The following is a 21484-nucleotide window of genomic DNA, read 5'->3' as shown; positions in this document are numbered from 1 at the left end:
TTCAGCATGTGCAAAACAAAATCCAGCAGAAGACAAAAACCTATCACAGCTCCCAGCTGCCAACAGCTCACAGTTAAACTTCCCCAGATCAGCTATGGGAGTCCTGAAATTTAACGTGTAGTTTTCATTTCTATCAGGTAAAGGCCGACTTATACAAATATTTCTGCATTTATAAACATGTCTCTCTGAACTGGCAATACTACCAGTCAATGCATGCCATTAACTGGGGACAGCTTGGCAAAGATAAAAGACACCGCTGAGGCTGTGCCTGTGCAGCACCACATTTCTCCAAACAGAGAGCCCGTATGGCACTGCATGGACTGGTGCATCCACAGAGAGCTCCAGAGCACCATGGAGACGTCCCAGTTTGCCCGCGCCCCAGCTAACCTCTGTAGCTTAGTACCTGGTTATTTAACAGCACACAAAGTGCCAAGTGGGAACACATAAATCCCTGCTTTCAGAAGGCAGAGATACCTGCATACGCTGCCCTCCTTTGAATAAACAGTGGGCTTTGGCTCCACTGTAAACCAGCAGCCTATCAGCTAAAGCTCGTGCAGCATGAGAAATGAAGTTTACCATGCACACATGAACACACATTTACATTCATTCATAGGTGATTTGTAATTGTCCAATTTAGCAATCAGTAGATGTTTGCAAACAAAGCGGGTGTTTTGTTGACTTGCTGATGTATATGGTAATATAGATCTGATGCTGCCATTAGTTTGAGTTCCTTGATTCACTGGGAGCGGCATCGGCACCTTGCAGTGAAGCCCCAGGAGGGAGAGTGTGAAGGTGCCCTGCAGCGGGCAGGTGCCCAATGAGGTCTCTGGCCCACCTTGGTCCTTCTCTTCCTCTGGTTCCACACACGAAAAGAACCTCTTCTGTTCTCATCTTGGTACAGTTCCTTTCATCCTCAGGCTAATGTAGCTGGGCTGGTCACCATCTAACCGGGGCAGCGAAGGCGAACTGGCACCCAATTGCACAGAGTCAACTAGCTTGGGTTCCACAGGGTCTCTCTGAGCAGCCAACAGAGAGAAATGAGGGGCTGCAGCTATCTTGTGCCTCGTCCCTCCTGATCTTTGCGAGCGACCAAGCTCTTGGAAAGCAATTGTTGGTAGCACTGTGAAGGCTGCATACCCTAACATCATGTTTTCCTAAGACAGCTCGTCTCAGGTAACGCTACCCACAGAAAAAGAAGGTGACCTCAACTAAAGATCAACAGACCGTTTTCTGGGGGCAAGTTATCCTACCACTTTGCTCTGCAAGGTTTTTTTTTTTACTTTCCTTTGAAGCATAAACGTGGCTACTGTTAGGGAAAGATCCAGTTCTAGATGGACCAAAGGCAATCCCTTCAGTTTCTACCTAAGAATTAGGTCATGCCCTTAGATTATTATCTCATCAATGCCATTCTTCACACAGACTTGTTAGCAGAGAAGGGAGAGAATGTCACCTCCACAAAACTCATGAATGAACAAACAGCCATGCACTGCCAGACACAACCCTGAGTGCAGCCTGCCTGACCCATTGCAGACGAGGAATCAAACAGCAGAGACGTTGGTAGAAAACTCTCTTTGTCTTTCTTGGACTGATCCATTATCATAACACCAAATTGCTCACAGGAAAAATGTTCGGCCATTAGACTTCCAGGTGGTGACTGCAAAAAAGCAGACCTACAAAGCACTACTTTCAGTGCTACTGTTGTCAAAAGATTTAAATAAATCTTTCCCATCATACTGGTTTGCACTGTCTTTCAGTACTGCTTGGGAGCAAGGGGGAATTAGTCCTGCTTCTGTGTTTGTAAATAAAAGATTTGGTGCCTGAGAATTCTGCTATAACATTCAAATATTTTCCACAAATATATTTGGATGGTTTTTACCTAAAACTACATCTTTTTCCTTAAAAGGCTTGCTTTAATGATGCAACACCTATTCTTCTACCTGATGCTAATACCTCCTCACTTCACAATTCATAGGACTACTGTGGTGATTAATGAATGTCTTTGAACTGGAAAGTGCTGTCTGAGTGCTAATTATTATCCGCGTATACGCATACTTCTGCTGCTTTCAAGGGCAGAGCATTCACATACCATGGTAATGGGAAAGCTTAGAAAAACGTATATTGATATCTAGGAGTTTTATCCACCACAGAAATGTAAAAAGGAAGAATAAATTAAAAGTTAGATGTTTCAATTCATTATTGCACGTTCTAGTGAATTGCTCTCCATCTGTTTAATAAGTTCAGGGCAGCTGAAAATGGAGTTTAGATTGGAAGCTGCTTGCAACCTTATCTTCTTGTACTCTCAGTAATACTAATAAGAATTATAAAAATATGTTATTGCCCATTGTGAGGAGCACAGTCAAAGTATGTGACTGCAAATCCGAAGTGTAAGCTGAAGGCTGTGGATTCGTCCAAATTCTGCCTCCCAGGTGCATGGATCAATCCACAGCTCCCACATACAGCATCCCTCTCCCTTGCACGCCTGAGGAGGTATTGCCTGAAGAAGCTGTTAGCTGATGCTCCACTAAGATTTTTTGTAGGTTTTTTTTTTCTCATCCATCTTTAAAATGACATTATCTGAGTGTAAACAATATTTTCAAATGTTTCCTTAATGAGGATACTTGGTTCGCATTTGTCAGTCAGTGCTAACTGCTTTGAGAGTTCCTCTGCTCCGGTAACTCAACAACCAGCCTGGGAGGGCTCTAGAAGCACAGGCACAGCATGGATAAAACAGCCGTTCCCATTCACCAGCTTTGCTCTCCTAGGACACGTTAATTAAAGTCAACTGATTGAAAAAATAATTACAGGAGAATAGGGAGGGGGAAAAACCTAGACTCATAATTTAAAGATCTCTGAAGTTTGCGTTTTGTTGAGAGGAAAGGGGTTCTCTTTCTTTTTCCTTCTTGGACTCCCTCTGTATTCACTGCTTGCAAAGACGTGCAATGGCAACAGGCAATACGCAGCAGTCTTTCTTTAGAGTTAAGCACATCTGGCCTTTTCTTCTTTCAATATAGACCTTCACCTAGCTTTCCTTATCATTGCATCTTGAGGTGCCCCAAAGATACTGTAATGTCTCACCTAAAGGGCTATGTGATCCTGAATGCAGCTGTCCTATAGGATGTGGAATAATGTAAACATTATAACTGTTACAAACTGCTACTGTAGCATTTCTCAGACTAATTAAAAACTGGCTAGGGATCTGCTTTCTTTATGCTGCCTCTACTTCAAACAAAAACATTTCAACAAATCAAAACCAGGGAAAATGGTTTAGCATTTTAAGCTACTAATAATTGTTTTAGAAACCCATGTTTGCTCAAGGGTATAATTCATGCAAAAAAATGACCTTAAAACTCAGTGTTAAGCAAATATAAAACCTTTGTTATTTGGGAGTGGATGTTTTTAAGCTGCTCTCTCTCAAATTATGATCATGCGTTCCTTGCCAGTTCTCCATCCCACCAGCTGCCGGGGCATTCCCAGCAGAGAAGGGCAGTGCCACCGACGCCAGCCCAGGGGCTGGGAGACCCTTCAGCTCTCTGCTCTGTCACAGCCTTTCTGTATAATCTTGGGCAAGACACTTGCCACACGCCTGTCCTGTATAACTGGAGTATAACATCCTATGCCCCATGGGTATGCAGAGAGCGTAAACAGGCTACAAAAAGGGAAATGTTTATATTAGGTAATGAAATGCAATTCTTGGAAAGCTCTGACTGGGCGGTTTTACAAAATGATGGTGTGATTTTGGTGTCGTACCAGCCTTGCCACATTTAGATTTGTCTTGAAGTACCCATTTATCCAAACCACTGACTACAGAGCACAAAGTCTGTAGTGAACGGGACAGAGGGCGGTTCATGTTCCCTAACTGTTCCATTATAACAGCAGTGTTCTGAACTGTAACACAGTTGCTTTGAAAGCTAATCTTCCTCCCATAATCTGACTCCCCTAGAGTTAGTATTTGACCCTTAAGAATATGCACATAAAAAAATATATTTGCAGAAAGTCCATCCATACTACATACACATGCACACAACAGGCACAGATGGACTTGCACAAGGACCCTTAAAGATTGACTTTGCTAGAGCTAAAAACTTAACATTTTCTTTTAGATTTACTTTTAAAGAGGTGAGAAAGGTTTAAGGTGAAAAAAAAAAAAACACAGTTAATGTCTGCCATAATTTTAACAGAAAATAAATCTGAATTCGCCTACGTATAGAGAGAACTTAGTGCTCTGCATTCATTTCAGATACAAGCGTCCACCAGTGTTTCTGGCCTGAAGCTCCAGCTGCTTTGCACACTGAATAAACACAGTTGCCATTAAATAACCTTACCAAGCAGAGTTACAGAAATTACTTCATCACGACTACGTAACTACTGTTCTTCTTTGGTGCCTTTTCCCTGCTAGGGAAAGAACGAAAAGCAAACAAGTTGGCCCTGACACCAAATATTCCAGGCACATTGAGAACAAACCTTTAAAGACTTTTTCTGGCGTAACTACTTTGCATCATCATCATTCCACAACCCATCCTCCCTGCAAACTAACGTTATACAGTCTTTCTATACTTAAAACTTCCTTTGTAAACAAAGACCATCTTCAAAAACCTTCCTTTAGATCAGGTCACGTTTACAATGAGAGAAAAGCAAAGTGATCACCATCCCTGCAACCTGTTGCTGATCTCCAGCCTGAGCCCTTGTGTTCAATAATTTGCTGGTAAGAAATCCAGTTACATTTTTGGGAACCAGTTCGTGTTATTGAAAAATGCAGGACCAGCACAGTTGTGTGGGAAAAGTATTTATTTTAATTAATAAAGCCACGTGGCACCGCTAATTGTTTTCCCTTCTGGTTCTTATTCTTTTATTTTTTTCACTTCTTAGTATCTTACCAGAACTGACACTGGTTCCAGCGGGACTATTCATGGGCTTAAAGTGAAGTATTTGCCTTAGGGCTGTGCTCAGCAAGGGGTTTAGAATGACACACGAGGTGCCCAGCTGGGACAGGGCTGCTGCCATTCCCCTGGGATGGCACATAGTGCAAGAATGCGCAGAACTGAGCCCAGAAACGCACTGAGAGTTCCCACAGGAGGAGAGGCAGCCAAGCTCATTGCTGCCGCAGAGACAGCCCACTGGCTCCCCACCCTCTCTTTTCGCATGTTTTCTACAAGCCAGTAAAAGGAGGTCCAAGCACTGTGAGCAGCATTTCCCTTGGAAATCAATGCACCTGCAGAGCTTTTCCAATGGGCGGCGTGGTGTCCTGTCATGCACCAGTTTAGTTGGACTGGTTTTATCAAGGGAGAAGCAGGTAGCTGCCAGTTGTTCATCCTTCTCCCTATGTTTGACATGCAAGGTGCAGCTCTTGCTATCACTTCCCCCACATTATCTCACTTTATGCTTTTCATATTGTTTAACCAGTGAAAAATAAAAAGTGACACATTTCACTTGAAGCACGCAAACTATTAAGAGGGGTTTCTGTGCAAATTACAGCTGTAGCATGACCATTTTTCCCAAACTGCACTTTTTAGCAATATTCTGCATTGTTTTTTCAAGATGTTAAACACAGTGACATACAATTAAAGACAAACTGATGGGGCAGAAATTGACTGGATGACTGCAATTAACTATACTAAAGAAATACTAAAGAAATAACCTATTTGGTCTAAACAAATACTTAAATCTACTAATGTGCATTGAAAAAATAAGTGTTCTATATGTTAAGTTTTAGGGGTTTGGTTTTTTACCTCTCGTAGATGTATTACACCAGACTTCCAGATGAGAGGACAAGACTATGAGTGAAGAGTGTCCTGGAGATCGCGTGCAGTCCTTTTCCTGGGCGAGAATCTGACTGATCTGAGAACACTAATTATGAGGCTGACATGTATGTTCTCCTTCATCTTGCTGTTTGGAGCAGCTGGGCTTGTTGTCTTCATTCACCTGCAGGATCCAGAAGAAATAGTTCATCAGCAGACACCAGGTTAGCATTCCTATTTCTATTTGACTCATGTTCAACAGTTCGTGCTTATATCCCAACATGTTTTACGTATTTCACAGAGGTTGTCTCAACAAAGGTATGTAATTTTTTAAATGAAGGCTACTTAAAAAAAAAAGGAGGAGTTTGCTTAAAAAACAGTTCTAAGAACAAATTAACTGATTATGCAGGGATCTTTGCCAAGGTGCTCAGGGTTCAGCTGAATGGAGTTAATTTTCTGCTAAAGCTGAGACCAACTTCTGCTACAGCTATACTACTATAAATACAAAAATGAGCAATTTTGCCCAAAGTTCAGTTTCTGCAAATACATTCCTCTGAATCTACCTTTGCCTGTATATGGTATTCAATGTGTCATGGAGATGCAAAATAAGAGATGCATAAATGAGTCATGCAAGAAACATAAAATACTTTGGGATGCATTCCCTTAATGTGCTTAACTTCCATTAAACTTCTCATAACTTTCATTCATACACACACCATCTTCCTGTGCTACTAACTTTAAACTGTGGTGATCACCAAGACCACATCAACTGAGAACTGGAAAACTATGGGCTGAAATAGTGGTTTCCTTTTAAAGGAGGGGCACGCAAGAAGTATGAAAAAGCATGAGATCTCTTGATTTTTTTCCAGTTGCCTTCTCTGATTAAAGCTGTAAGGAAGGCTGGTTTAGACCCTAGACAAATGCCAGTGCAATTACTCCAGCTCATAATAATGCCCCTGTGTGCCAAGGTTTGGTCACTATGTTTGCTCTCATATGCACCGAAATCCTCCTTTGACTAAACAGATGCTTTATAAAAAGTCTATTCGATCGACATCTTCATTGTACAATGAACATGACTGTGTATATTTTAAAGCATTACGAAGATTTTCAAAAGAGCTGAACCCTAACACAGAGAACTCTTAAATAATTACATTAAGTGCTAATTTCTCTGTCCAGGTTTATTGTTTATTTCCATGTCACTAAACAATCTATACTTTAGTATGTTTATTATTTAGTCCCACTGCACATCAATTTTGAAAGCAGCCACTCAGCTGAAACTGTAGAAATAATGAATCATCAGTGTTGTGCAAAGTAGAAAACTAACCAGTCCCTTCAGTGCTTTTGCAATTTATTTTTGTATACTTAGACGCGAAAAAAAAGCTTACAGATTAAAACTAGCAGTACTGTCTGTATTTGACTGAAATTGGCCAATAGATGGGGGGTGAGGGGAAAGACATGGACAGCAAATGCAGGCAGCACTCTAGCGCATCTTAGAATGTGTAACTTTACATTGAAAAGTTAATTCTTTGTTCCTGAAAGAGAAGGAAATTCTAGTGGTGTGTCAAAATCAGTGCAATTTCTTCTCCATTTTTTCATTATTAGTCCCTCGTCTTGACCTGTTGTACCTCTGTTCTCTCTGCCACAAACCTCCTGAATGCCGACTGCTGATTGCAGTACACTGTGAAGTGATTTTTGAGAGCGATATAACTGTAGAAGGGGGTGCCCAAGCACATTTCAATAAAAGTGAGTTTGAACAGAGTGCCTACCCGCAGCAGGGAAACTCGATTGCCATGGGTAGGGTTCTGCACAGCTGAAACATGAACATCCCAACGATGCAGTTACTGCCAAAGGTGTGTAACCAATTGCTCAATTCCCACATTCAATTACTATTTATGTTAATAGGAACCAGACCATGCCCTTGAGTAAAAGGTGCTCAATACAATTACTCGTATTTCTGTTTGGCTGATTTTCATGGGCATTAAGTGCTTTCCACTCCCGGTGGAATCAGAAACTCCTCTCATCCCCTGCTTCTGAAAATTATATCAGTTATCACTAAACCATATTAGGACACAGGAAAAAATATCCACTCATTTCATTAAAAAGAAAGGTAGGCATATTTCATCTCTAGACAGTCTCCTGTGAAAATCTGTCAATCACAAGCAGCATTTTTGGTGTGATGAGGAGGATCCTTCCCTTCCACTGCTCAGAGTTTCTTCTTAAAAGAGCCTGTTTCGAACGGAGATCGGATATTGCTGTAATTTGCTTGTCTGATTGCTCCCTGAATAGAATTGAACAAATGCATGTGTCATTAAGCTACTTAGGACAACAGATTCTGCATGGCAAAGTTTTATTGTTTTATTGGATTAGCCTTTGCTTTTGTATTTCCCATGGAGTTGCTATGTAGTAAAATGTATTTGCCAGACACTGGAATCTCATCAGGAAGGCTAGAGAAAAGTCAGTAATGTTTATTTTCCACTCCAAAGCAGTGCAAGATAATTTTGCATTGTCCAAAAGGACGTTTTATCATTGTTAGTATGTTCAGTCATCTTTAATTTAAGACAGTGCAACTTATGAAAGAAGATTAATAAAAACACTTTGGTACTTCAGTTTTATCTGTCTGTTCCGGAAATTGTTCTTGGTTGTTTTAGTCCTAGCAAGCATGATGGTGAGACCTTGATGTACTACTTAAACCAGTATAAAATCCACAGTCACAAAACTTTAAGTAATGCTTACATTACTTTCACTGAGCTAAGTACTCCTGACAGTAGCTGTTTGTGTTGATTTGTTACTATTCATTTATTCTTTCCCTGTGCTTCACATTGCTACCTAATTGTGATGCTGTACTGAGAAAGCAATATCAAAGTAATTTTCCACAACATTAGTTACAATTTTCTTCTGATCTTTCGAGTGAAACAATCCCATCCTGTTGGCTTCTGTGAGCATATAAACCTTGATTACATTTATCTGTTGGAAACCAATGCTTACAAAGTCTGTGCCTGGGATAGCGGGTGTAGGGCCTTTTTTGCTGATTGACAAACATGCTCTCTGTGTAGTTTTATTTATATAATGCACACCACTCTGAACAGATATATTTAAGACAGACAGCCATTTAGGGTGGGCAAAACAGATTTCCCAAGCCAATACATTAAATTCAGTAGGTATTCCTGTGATCATTAAAGAGACAATAACCTCACTTATGACACTTGTTTTCTCACCATCCATGAAGAGTGCTACTGCTATGGAGAATGCAGGATGAAGCCGGGGTGTGGGCTGAGAAATAGTACGAATGATAGTCATACACCATACAGAAACACAATGCTCTTCTAATAATTATCTCTGTATAATCACATAAAACTTGGCTTCTGCAGTAATCATGCCATTATTCTTAAACAGACACAGCAAATGATTTGTTTTGGGTCAGTCAAGCACATTTTGCACATAGAATGGTACACAAGAAAAATTTAATACAAATATCCCCATCCTAACGCTAATGACTCTTTAATGTATAAATCTCCTGTCTGTGATAGAATATTAAACATACAAAAACTTTACAGTAACTGAATGTGCAGCCATTCCACCGCTGTGTTTGTCCTGGCATGACAAAAGCAGCGGGGAAGGGGCCTGTCCAGCCCTGTGCCTAGCAGGAGGCTTCTTCAGCTTCATAGCTTGCGCCTTCTCTCGCAGGGTGTACAGTGAAGAGTTGACATGGCTAACGAGCGCCTTTACAGCCTTGGCTAGGTCCACTGCAGTTTATGAGATCAGGGACAGCACAGAGAACTTGGATTTGCAAGAGCTGCATTGGGGTGGTACAAGAGAGAGAGCAACTTGGACAAGCAACATTAGCACGTGTGAGAAGAGTCTAGAGGATGCTATCCATCCTGACCGCTCTCAGGTGGATTTCAAACGCCTCCACAAACTTCTGACCAGCCAGTCCATGGGCTAGAGACAGGACTGTAGCCATGAACAGCAGGTGGCCAGGTGAAGTGATGAATACCAGGAACACTGCTTCTGAGCTGCACCAGGGACACAGTATCTACAGCTGTACTTAAGAGCACATGCTCTATGGGCTTCAGTCAGAAGAGAAGAGAAGGGATAGTCTAAAATGGTATCTGCTTTTCTAATAGGAGACTTTGACACAAAAACTAGGGTAAATATTATCCTCTACACCTATATTCATGTAGCAAATGTCTCTCTAGATAGTGATTAAGTCCATGGGAAAACATTATTGGGTTTTTGCCATATGGTTACTGAATTCACAAACCTGTAAGAGTTTTCAGTTAGAACTTTTTAGATGAACATATATGGACACACGCTCCTCTGGGAGCTGGTAAAAGGTGGAAAATAGACCTCAAAGGATGCCAGTTGTGAAAGATCCAAAAGGGTGAAACACGATGAAAATAGAATGGAAATGTCTTTGCACTCTGACTACGTTAGAATTTGAAAGTAAAGTATGAATATAACCAAGCCTGAAACTCATCTGACTGAGATTCTGCAGTGATTGCTGTCCTTACCTCATCTACCAGTTTCCAACATAATGCTGTCATAATCCTTATTTTCTGCTTTACTAAGGGTGCGATGGGGAGGAGGGGGAGGAAGGAGAGAACAGCCTGAAGGGCTGACACGCAAATGCTATTGCAAACCTGACGGCACAAGGGAGCCACAGTGCAGAAATCTTACTGTATACGGCAGTAGCCTTAGAACAAATACCAGTATTATAGCTATACTGAAATTTTCTTACTTATTCAGGGCACATACACCTTGTTACTCACAAATTACAGTCCTATGCACATCTCCATTTTAGCTGTACATTTCCATAATACCATCCTAGTGCACAATGTACGGCTTGTTTGTCGTACTGCAACTTTTTATAAATACAATTGAAAATGAACTAGCATTGATATATAATTTCAGAAGTAATTTTCCTATAATTTGCAACTTACTTCTCTTTATAAACTGGGAGCCATTTAATCTGCTTCTCAACTAACAGCATCAGCAAACATCATGAACAAAAGAATCCGGTGACTGTAGTGGAACGGAGTGGGCTCGCCGATACGCTTTTCAAGCAGAGGCAGCACACTGTTATTTGTGTAAGGGTGGCTTCCACAAAGTCAAGAGTGGATGAACCCTCTGCAGTTGCATCCTCTGAGTTTTCTTTAGCAGAACTTCTGCCAGCAAAGAACTTCCCTATGCACAGACTAGTTCCCAACAGTCCGCAGTTACTGTGACGAAAAGAAAAATATCTATTTCCCTGTCTGCTGAGGCAAGGGCCTTATAAGGGAAATGTGGTCTTACGAGTATGATACTCCCCTTTCTGTTGCTTGAAATGGTTGTGGTTTAGAGTGACTGTGAACGTGAACCGGTTATTTTTTACATTGGAAAGAAGTGCTGGCAATGACTTCATCAAGTCCACTGCTACAAGGAGGATCAAACACTGCCCAGATGATCACAAAGGAAACTCTACACCACACTGCCAGTGCAAACCCATTCAAAAGAAATGCATCTAGTGCTGAAAGCAATCATGTATAAGCTGTTATATCACAAGTAATGTTGCCTCCTACAATGCTTTTTCCCTGCTTTCATGACTACGCCATATCCTTGGCAGCTTATGAAAAAATACAGCATTTATTTATGACATAGTATTATGAGAGTGCCACTTTTTTTTTCCTTTTTTTTTTTTTTTTTTAGTTTCTGTTATCATGCTTTAGCCTAAAGCCTATTAAAGCAAATACAGCTCTTAAGCTACAGCATCACGGGCCAGCATTTATAGGACCACTATTTCCTGCTGACCATCAGCAGGTGATTCACAGGAGCTGGAGCACTTCGGTGTCAGACTGTGGCACTGGGATCCAAAGCTACGGTGGTTTGTTCCTGCCCTGCTCTACTGCTCATAGATTGTGCTGTACTGTCAAATCAGGCAATTCACCTGCTAAATATTTCCATTTTCTGTTATAAAAGGGGTTCTCTGCAGGGGATTCAAGGTACCTAAGGACTGCGAGATCCTACAACAAAAATGCAAGACCAAACCAAACTGTGAGATTATCACAAAATACAGTTATAATCCCACTGCAGTGGTGCACACACTTCAGATGACTGAACCAGATCCCCTGCCCATTTATTTGATGGCATAAAGTCCATGTCACCTAGTCCCAAATGTATTTACAGCATAAAACCAGAGTGATGTCGTACTAAATCACTCACATAGTGCAGCTTCCACTTCCACAAATTTCCCTATCCTCCCTTTTCCTGTGAGCATTTCTTCTCAGATATTGACTGGTTTAAAAAAAAAAAAAAAAAAAAAAAAAAAAGGTTTGATATTTCTTTTAAAGCCTACTTTTAAAACCTGTCAGAAGTTGACACTTCTTTGTTGCATCTGGCAAAATAAAAAGTGACCTGCCATCTCGGAGCTGCATTCGTTTATGGTGCTTGGCAACATATCACAGGCAAAACTCCACTGCACTGTGATATGTCGGAAGACTCTCATTGTGGCAGCTTTATGAAAGTATATTCCCAGAGAACAAGCCTGGATGCTTCTCAGATTCCCCTGGAAATTCGCAGAGGCATTACAGAAATGTGCAAAAGTTGATCAGCAGACTTTCATTTCACCTCAAAACATTTATTCTAAATATAAGGCTATATTGAATTTTTCATAGGAAATGTGTCAGTATTAGAAAGCCTCCTTCCATATGTCAGCTATCATTCAGTTTGCTTGATTTTTAAAAATTGATACCACATCAAGGAGCTTACGTAAGTTTAAAATACTTCCCAGATTTTCTAAAGTTTATGCCATTTAAAATATATTTATAACATGTATTTCCACTTCTCAAAGTTATTAATGTTCCCCTAAAAGCTTAACCAAAACTTCCTCTCTCCAGCAATACCATGCTTTGTCATTTAGTAAATATTAATTTTCCTCTCATGATTCTAGTGAAGCTTGAAATCAAAGGCGGCTTTCTTCTCTACTATGGCTTGCGCTGTGTATCAGCACCAAAACTTCAGCGCCTCAGTATCAACTAAGTGGCTCAACTGTTAGCTCTGCTCCAATGCCTGAAGGGCTCTGCTGTGTAAGGGACAGAATATTCTACATCTTGTAAAATTAAGTCCCATCTTTGTCCTTTTTTGGTCTCAGCCACTTCAGGAGACCTATGTGATGATTAAGGGGAAAAATGCTTCAGCCAGGCCCTTCCTCCATTGCCACTTCTGCACATCAGGGCAATTCAGAGATGCTCTTTCCCTCTTTTTTCAGAATCACTATCCACTGCCTGTTCATACTTACAGAAATTGAGTCTTTGGGGGCTTCTGTTCTTGCTTTTTAGTTGGAAACCACACATTTTCTCATAAAAATCTTTGCAGAGACTGCATGTCTGATGTTTTGCTCTTTGTAGCACATTAGCCAAGAGATCAGTGTTTACAGACTTGGGGCATCCCTGAATGATGAAAGCCAAACATGCTGTGCTGCCGATCATGTATGTGCATACACGAGGAGAGTTACACAGGCTGCGAGGAAATCAAGGGACATCAAGTACCTTTATGGAGCAGTGGGAACTGAACAGCCTCAGGGGGAAAAAAAAAGCTGGTTGTGAGTGAAATTCCTCATCCTTCAAGAAGGCGCCTGTGCTCCAGGGCCCTGGTTCCTTCTCTATTCTGATCCCTTTACCTTTGTCCTTCCATTTGACATAATGATTGGCAGTGCTGAGCTTTCTGTAACAACGGCACAGAAAATGCTTGGGACAAACAAAGGTATATGTGGATTTAGAATATTTTAGACTTGAATTCACAGGAGCCTTCGGATGGCCGGCACTTGCTGCAGTCAGCGTGACTGACACGGAAGCAGAGGAGACACACAAATACTTATCCTGATGGCCAGGAGGACAGAAAGCACTGGGCTAAACAGAGGAAACTGGTCATTTGAGAGTGGCTGTTTGAGAGGGGTGGCAGGGGAGACTCCTTTTCTCAAGCTGTAGGTAGTGCACAATGGCCAAGATACCTACATACCAGTTTCCAGCTTGTTGCATTTTTTTCTTGACTTGTTTGACTTGACTTTATTTGTTAATAAAGTTCTGCACAGCTTAATGCCCGTAAGTCAAACCACAGGAGAAATTATAGACAGCAATCACTGCCGCTCTGTGTGAACTGAATGCAGCTTTAATTGGGTTCTCGTAATTGTGCAAGCAGCTGCTAGGAAAAACATGATGATGCCTATCTCATATAAGGAAACAAATCCCTCTCACTACTCCATTGTAAAAAAACGAAAAGGCTTGTATTCAGATAGTCACAAAGGTAAATGTATACACCTGCAGGTAGTTACCATGAGTTTTATGCCATAGAAAAGCAATTCTGTATTCATTGAGACTTTATTGTAGTTCACTGTAATTCTTTAAAACTCATCCTGAAGACTTTGGTGAGCACTTAAGCATGGCCAAGATATCATTCACATGCCCAAAATAAACATCAGCACCTCAGCCGCCAAGTTCACTCAGATACTGTGAACAGCCAAGATTAATAGTGGAAACCAATCAACTGGGGTTTTTTTATAAGCTGTTAAATTGAAACCTGACCCTCCATTCATTTAGCTCAAGAGATGTTATTACCTTGTAAATAGGAAGCATCCTTAAATCACTACCTAATTAAAGTTCCAATTATTCTGCATTTATGAGCTGTTCATTCTCATGCTATTGAAGGGAATTAAGTTACTGAAGAATGTACGAAGTCAGGTATTGTCTAACACCTATATACTGATGATTTGTTCAGTGCTGTATGTTAAAACCAGTCATGTCACTGCCTGTTCCAGTAGCATATTTCACCAATACCTGCAGAATGCTTCTTGGGATGATTTATATTTTGTAGGAGAAAAACAAAATGAACAGATCTTTTTAAACTATTATAACAGCAGCATTAGGAAAGAAATGCATGTAAATGGGAGAAAAACAAACAAAAAAAAAGATGTGTGCAGCACACAAAGAATGGTAGGAAAGGAGATCTGAGAAACAAAAGTTGAGATAACTTCCTTTTCTGTTCTTCACATTGGAAATTATTTAACGAAAGGAGCTTTGTGAGTTTTTTTGTAGAAAAACATCCAGAGAGACTAGTTCTGCTAGCTACTTTAAACATTTTCAAAAGGAAAATAACCAAATGTTGAATTAAATTAGAATGTAGCAGAAAATTTACTGCAGTTTTATAATTCATGTTAACAGACAACGGGCCCAGAATCAGTATGACTGAAGTTCCCAGGGGTGCTAAAATGGAGACAAGGGAAGTAGTAAGGAATCTTTGAGACATAAAATGCTCTTAATGTCTACACACTTGCACACCATATTATTCCTCTTGCTTGTTTCCAGAGATCAAATTATATATTCAGTATATTCTGATTGTTCTTTGCCTTTTCCTCTCAAGGCACTGGCTTCACTTCTTAATTGAGACCCAGTGGAGATAAGTTCACCACAACACAATTTAATGAACTATGGAAGAGTTACCTTTTACTGCATGAAGTATCAAGCTGCATGACAGAGAAAGAATATCTCCTAGGTGATGTTTCAGTAGATAATAATTAACTAAGACAATGCCAAAAATAATACCACCCACGCACAAACGCAGCCCTTTCCCCCTCTGAAATTGGACAACACATAAAGCAAGTTAATAAGCCAAGGACACAGTTCCTAAAAGGAGTTCAGTGACACAGTTTCTTTCCTCCATGAAATCACAGATTACAAATCAGAGACCTACAGTACAGACGAGTAACTTTCACTCTTTTTCCCCTTCAACTTCAAAGGCTGAATTGTGCTTGATTGTGCCATCCCCACAGTCCCTTCCAAGTGTGAAGGAGATTTTCCTTTTCGCTCTGGATCATCCTGAGCAGATCAGCAGCAGTACTCTCAGCACACAGCTGTCATCTCAGCGCCTCCTGTCCCCTTTACTTCGAGGCTTTGGGGAGAAACTTCTGCAGCATCGCCCTCACTGTATTTTTTTGTTATTTTCTTCTGGTTTTGTGTAGGGAAAAAACCTGACTTTTAAATGTCTTGCATGACGCAGCCTGGGGAGCAGGACTGATCCACCTGTAGCCTCTCTTGGGGCCATGGCAGACAGCACACTGCCATCCTCACCTCCCTCATCCAAACGTGCTGCTTCCAGCTCTGTCTCCACCTTGAGTAGCCAGGGTAACCTTCTGTCCCTTGATCTTCTATATTTTTGTGGCAATTTGAAGTTAATTAGATTTCAAATTCCTCAAATTAGGGAGTGTGAGTCAAATGCTGGCTCCTACTGAGTTCAGAAGGGTGCGTGTGTTTATAGGCATTTTTACAGCATTCAGCCACTTTGATCACAGCCCTCCACACCACCACAAATAAATAGTAATTTGATTATAACGGAAGATGTTTCACAAAGAACTGCTGAGATAGCATTTCAAGAGTTCTGAATATTTTAATATTCATTAATTAAACGTTTCTGAATTTCTGTCCTTTTAGCAACCAACCATTGATGCTCTAAAAACATTCAAGCGAAGGGCAAATTGTTAATATTCCAAGAGAAACTCTGTTTGCCATGAAAGCAGCTCTAATTAGCAAGACAAACCATCTTCTTGTAGTCATTTAGAGGAATCAGAAGCAAGCACAGCAACACTGGTCCTGATAGCAACAAAATATTTACCATCTCCTGCCTCACTGGAGAAGGTGCCCAGAGGTAGAGGCTTACCTTGGGAAACAGCAGTTCTGTTTCCTCACTTTGACTTTGCTCCCCAAACAAAGCACTCATTAGATCTGCTGCACATAACAACTGCATTTTCTTAGTCTAGTTGCATTAATCTGTCTTTGTTTCTTTTATCTGGTGAGCTGAAAACATTCTTTGGCAGGAATTTCACAAAACAAAGATTTCTTGAACGCATAGCTGCACTGTGTCCACCTTCCCCACAGCTGCGGCTCAGCTGCTGGGCACCTGCAGGGGAAATGGGAACCCAGGTGCGGGTGCCCAAGCAGGGTTTTTAGACACGGAATGAGAAGATCCACAAGTTGTTTCTCCGATAATGCTCCTGTCACAAGGAGAAGAAAATTGGTATTGACTAATAACTACAGATTTCACAGTCAAACTCACTGCTGGACAGCAGATTGCAGGCATGGGGTAGAACGACTGTTGACTCCTGTCAGGGCTGCTGCCGCACACAAAAACCACTGTCCCTCTGCCAGCTGAAAAGCAACGCGGTCTGACAGTATCGTGGGCAGAAGGCATCATAGCACCCAGTTGCCGTAATACAGCACACAGCACATTGTTCACATTGCCACCACGTTGGTCCTGGGCAGCATGTGCTGAAGCCAGGCCCAACAGTTCAGAGCCACCCGGGGGGGTGCCTAGGTCAGGCAGAAAACGTGTGCAAAATATATGGGAACAGTTCTACACTACGTTTTCAAGCTTTATTACCCCTCTGTGCTATTTCAATTTCTGGAGCTAAAATGCCCCCTCTCCCTTTCCAGCAGGCCTGGCTACTGCCTAACGGGACCACAAAGAGAGCTGATTGATTTTGCTGGTTCCTTTTCTCTGCAACAGGTTTAATAATTGCACAATTCTCTGGACAAGATTGGGTCCTAAAGATGATAGGGGTTTTATCCCTCCGCGTAGAAGTAGTCATAAAAGCAGACTGGAAGCTTCTCCACCCTCACATGGGCCACTGCAGTGTCAGTGTCAAATGCCACTGGACAAGACCGCTGATACCAGCAGGATTCTCAGAGGTGGCAAAGGCAATACAAAATCTTTCTTTAAATCAAATCTATCTTGTAGGTTATGTATACTAAGGGGAAAAAAAAAAAAAAACAAACTTTGCTAGTTTTATTCTTTATTCCTGGACTTAACACATTGAACTCTGTTTTTAAAAATGAACCCTCAAAAGCTATTGAAACATTTTGCAGGTAGCATGTTACCCAGCAAGGCTGTATCAGGACTGCAGTGTGTAAATGCCAAATAGCTCGTGTCACCGGCTGGCCCTGATAAATCAGAGTTTTAAACAAATACCACTCAAGCTTATCTACCAGCACTACGGCATATATTCAATCAATACCCCAGGGCACTGCCATCTGATAATGCTCTTTGTAGTCCAGGGGAAGCTTTCTCACTGTTCCCACTGGACAGCAAACATATCCATCAAAAATGATCTTTCTAAACAAATATATTTCAAATCTAAATTTTGCTAAATTTTATTTCTTGGGGAAAAAAAAAAAAAAAAAAAAAGAAAAAAAAGAAGAAAACCAAAACCAGAATGAAATATTCTGGATTAAACAAAATGATCCACACTGAAAGGTCAGAGACATTGCAGCAGGTAAAAAACCCCTTCAATGTATTATTTTCCCAGCTTCTTTTTTAGTTTAGCTACCAATTCAAAATGTTGACCTAGTCTACTAAAGTGGCATTTCAAAGGAAACCTAATATTTATAAAGTAAACGATCACTCTCTTTTAGACACGACATTAAATACAACTTGTTCTCCTGCCGTGTCGAGCTCGCTTCCCTGCTTCCTGCGATGCAAGAGCAATGAATGGGTCTTTTGGGGGCCTACCTGATAGGAAGTGAGGGATGTACAAAATGTGACTTGTATTTAGTTAGAGAATTTTATTACAGTAAAGATATAATCCCTTCCTCAAGAATTATAGTCCTAAACAAAGCAATCACTGCCAAAGAACGTCTTTTTTTCTCCTAAAACATGTATAGCAAAGAATCCATCCCCAATTCCACCACCATGAACTCTGTTGCAGGACAAGGCACCAAGCACCGCACTACGGTTGAGGCGGCACCTCCCACCAGTGCCTGTTTACAAAAGCCAAAAGCAAAAAACCTGCATACACGTGTCTATGAAAACTAATGATCTCCAACATGGAACTTCAAAATGTTTATCCAAAGCTTTATAGAGAAGTTAATAGTTTTTTAAGTGCCACACAAATTTATTGAACTGAAAAGAGTATTAACATGATATGCTAATAAAATCTGCATTTAATAAGATACCTATTTGGATTCTCTGTACCTTTCTGTCGACACAGCATATTGCAAAAATGAACCATCGAGACTGCAGTTTAATCTGATATAAAATCAAATGATCCGTGTTAACAAGACAATTAAATAACTGTTGGAAACTAAAGAAAAAAATTATCACAAGTTTACCAGATATAAACTGGTTTTGACTAATATGAAAGCACGATTACACAATATGGAAGCCGAAAGCTGTTGCTGTGATTAGAATAATACGGGTGGTAAATTAGGTCTCAATTTCACTATGAAAAAAGTCCAGCTCAGATGCTTCAAAAAGAAAGAAAACCTGCAAATGACATGCTGGTTATGCTGGCCTATTGAAAATTTCTGGAGAATGCACTACAAAGAAATTAGCATTTGGAAAGGTTATTTGGAGGCAACAAAACGGAAAATTGTGACAGCTGCTTTTCTGCTGGACGTGGCAAACAAAATGATGCCCCGTATATGTCACATAGAGGTTTGGTAGATACGATTTCCCACAACAAAACATTACCATGCAATGTGTACAAACCACGGGAATTAAACCTTACGCTTAAAATTCAGCAGCTTCTAGCTAGTAATGTTGTTTACCTACAGCCTGAAGGTGCAATATAGGGATTCTCCCCAGCAAAATTCTACTCTAGAGGCAATGCATAAACAGTCCTGTACAGCGCTCTCATAGGTACATTTGTCAACTTTACTTTTGTAAAACCAGCCCAGATGCTGGATGCTCAGAAACACTGTGGAGCTGATCGGTGAGCACAGCTTTTCTGCTTCTCCACAACCACTTTAGTGCTGTCAATAAGTCAGTGGGGTCTGTGGACCCCTGGAAGTTCATGGATTGCTTTTAGGGTAACTAAAAGGTCCAAAAAGTAAGAAAAGTAAGCCTACACCTAGCAGACCTCAATAAGTCCGTATGTCCACAGAATAATTTTAGAGGCTCACAGAATTAATGAAGGTTGAAACTGCTGTTTTTAGGGTATAATTACCAGAAGTGCACCTAACGCATTGGGTTTCAGCTACAAAACAGAAATGCTCTCTCCAACAGGAGACTGAAGTAAGAGAGTCCTTCCTGAGTGTGTAATATTATGAGTGCTCTACACTAGATACAAATAACCACAAAGCTGCAAACTTGCATTATCTCACAGGGCCAGCGCAGGAGCAGGGCCAGCAGTAAATGTGCCTGCACGTAATGGCTCTTTGTGCAGCCTCACTCAGCTGCAAGGGGGAAAAACCCAGCACTGCATTTCTTCGGAAGCCACACAGTATTTGTTTTGTCTTTACTCTGGGAACTTTTGAGGATTACTCTTGATGTAGCTTTCCTCTTCCCCTCCCTGTGGCTACCTGTACCGCTCATCCATCGCCCCAGGAGTGAGCAGCGCTGTGTGCAATTCCACGGGGGCCAGACACAGAAGTAGCGCATTAGATACCCTCCAGCTGCTCATGGCAACCACATTTAACCCTCTTTGCAAACGTACATCTTTCAGATCTCTTCTTCTAACATTTATTTGTATATCTGAAACAACTGAAAGGGAAAGATGTATCTGGGGAAATAAGCAATGCTTCAGAATCACCAGCTTGCTTTAAAATTCAACTTCCCCAAAAAAGGATACAGAAGTAACACACATAGCCTCTGCTGCAGCTGATGGCAATCTCATCCTCTAAGCTGCTCTTCCTCGGCTCAGCCACTGTCCCTCTGCCCAGACACCAGCACAAGCCCTTACAGAAGTGAGTATGACTGGATGGGGACATATCTAGCAATCCTACGGGCAAGCTAGAGCCTTCCCGCTTCAACACCCAAAAGCATCCATGGTCAGTCTCAGCAGGTTCCAATGACACCTCTGCTTTCAACCTTTTGGTGCAATGGGCGCACAGATCTCTCTAGGATTGCTTTATCCACTCATACACATAAATAGGTAATTTGCTCAATTACTACATTAGCTCCTAATGCAGATGAAGATTCCATGTACATCAGTGCTTCAGAAAACTTTATTCAAAGACCACAGAAGTCACTAGGAACGTTTCCATTGACTTGCTTTGGATTGTGTCCCAAATACTTATCAGTTCCTCCAGCTCCCCTGCTTCAATAGAGTTGAACTCTGCTTACTAAACATGATACTCTGCTTTTTTCTTATTACTGGTTAAAATTCATATTCAAAGTGCAGCACTTTGAATCAGTGGTTTTCCCCAGATGCTTCTGATGCTTATCCTCCTTTGTTAAAGAGAATGCTACTTCATACAACCGAGCTGGTAGCCTCTATTCAAACTCCAACACGCTGCAAAGAATGATGTTGTCAGACAGACCGATCTTTCTCCAATAGCTTTTGCAGCACTTTTGTTATACAGATGTTAAAGATAACATAGAGTCTAAAAGGAAGAGATTTAAAGTCTTGGGATAACAAAATACAAAGCATGACAAAGAATCATAATACCGATACTTGTAATTGAAAGAGCTACTGAGAAACTGTATCCTGGGCTTCGGGGAAGAATAAGGGAAACAAGAGTAATGTAGGCTGCTAAAAATACAAATACCTTTTTTTTTTCTGAAAAAGTATAATAATAATTTTGAAGGATTGATAATTGCTTTGTTTCATTGTTTTAATTGAGATTTAATTGTGGTAACTGGAAAGAGTACCAATCCAAGACAGCATACCTTCAGGAGTCTGAGCACCCAACTCACAATTAAGTTAATTCAGGGAACTATGAAGTACAATAAAAAACGGTGAACAGCCTGTATATCATGGGAACAGAGATTCACAGCAGTTATTCTAG

General features: G+C 40.9%; 1 protein-coding gene across 1 annotated transcript in view; it reads left to right on the top strand.

The window, feature by feature from the left end:
- Nucleotides 1-21484, top strand: part of CHST8 (carbohydrate sulfotransferase 8) — a 183256-nt gene that overhangs the window by 40677 nt on the left and 121095 nt on the right. Inside the window, exon 2 of the mRNA XM_086758211.1 lies at nt 5736-5959. Coding sequence (XP_086614337.1) covers nt 5851-5959 — 109 coding nt within the window. The 5' untranslated portion in view covers nt 5736-5850. The remainder of the gene's footprint in view (nt 1-5735; nt 5960-21484) is intronic.

The sequence above is a fragment of the Chlamydotis macqueenii genome, chromosome 13 (assembly GCF_036417535.1).
Source record: "Chlamydotis macqueenii isolate bChlMac1 chromosome 13, bChlMac1.mat, whole genome shotgun sequence".
NCBI classification, from domain to species: Eukaryota; Metazoa; Chordata; class Aves; order Otidiformes; family Otididae; genus Chlamydotis; species Chlamydotis macqueenii.
Note: the sequence above shows the minus strand (reverse complement) of the source record. Positions and strands in the feature narration are given on the sequence as shown.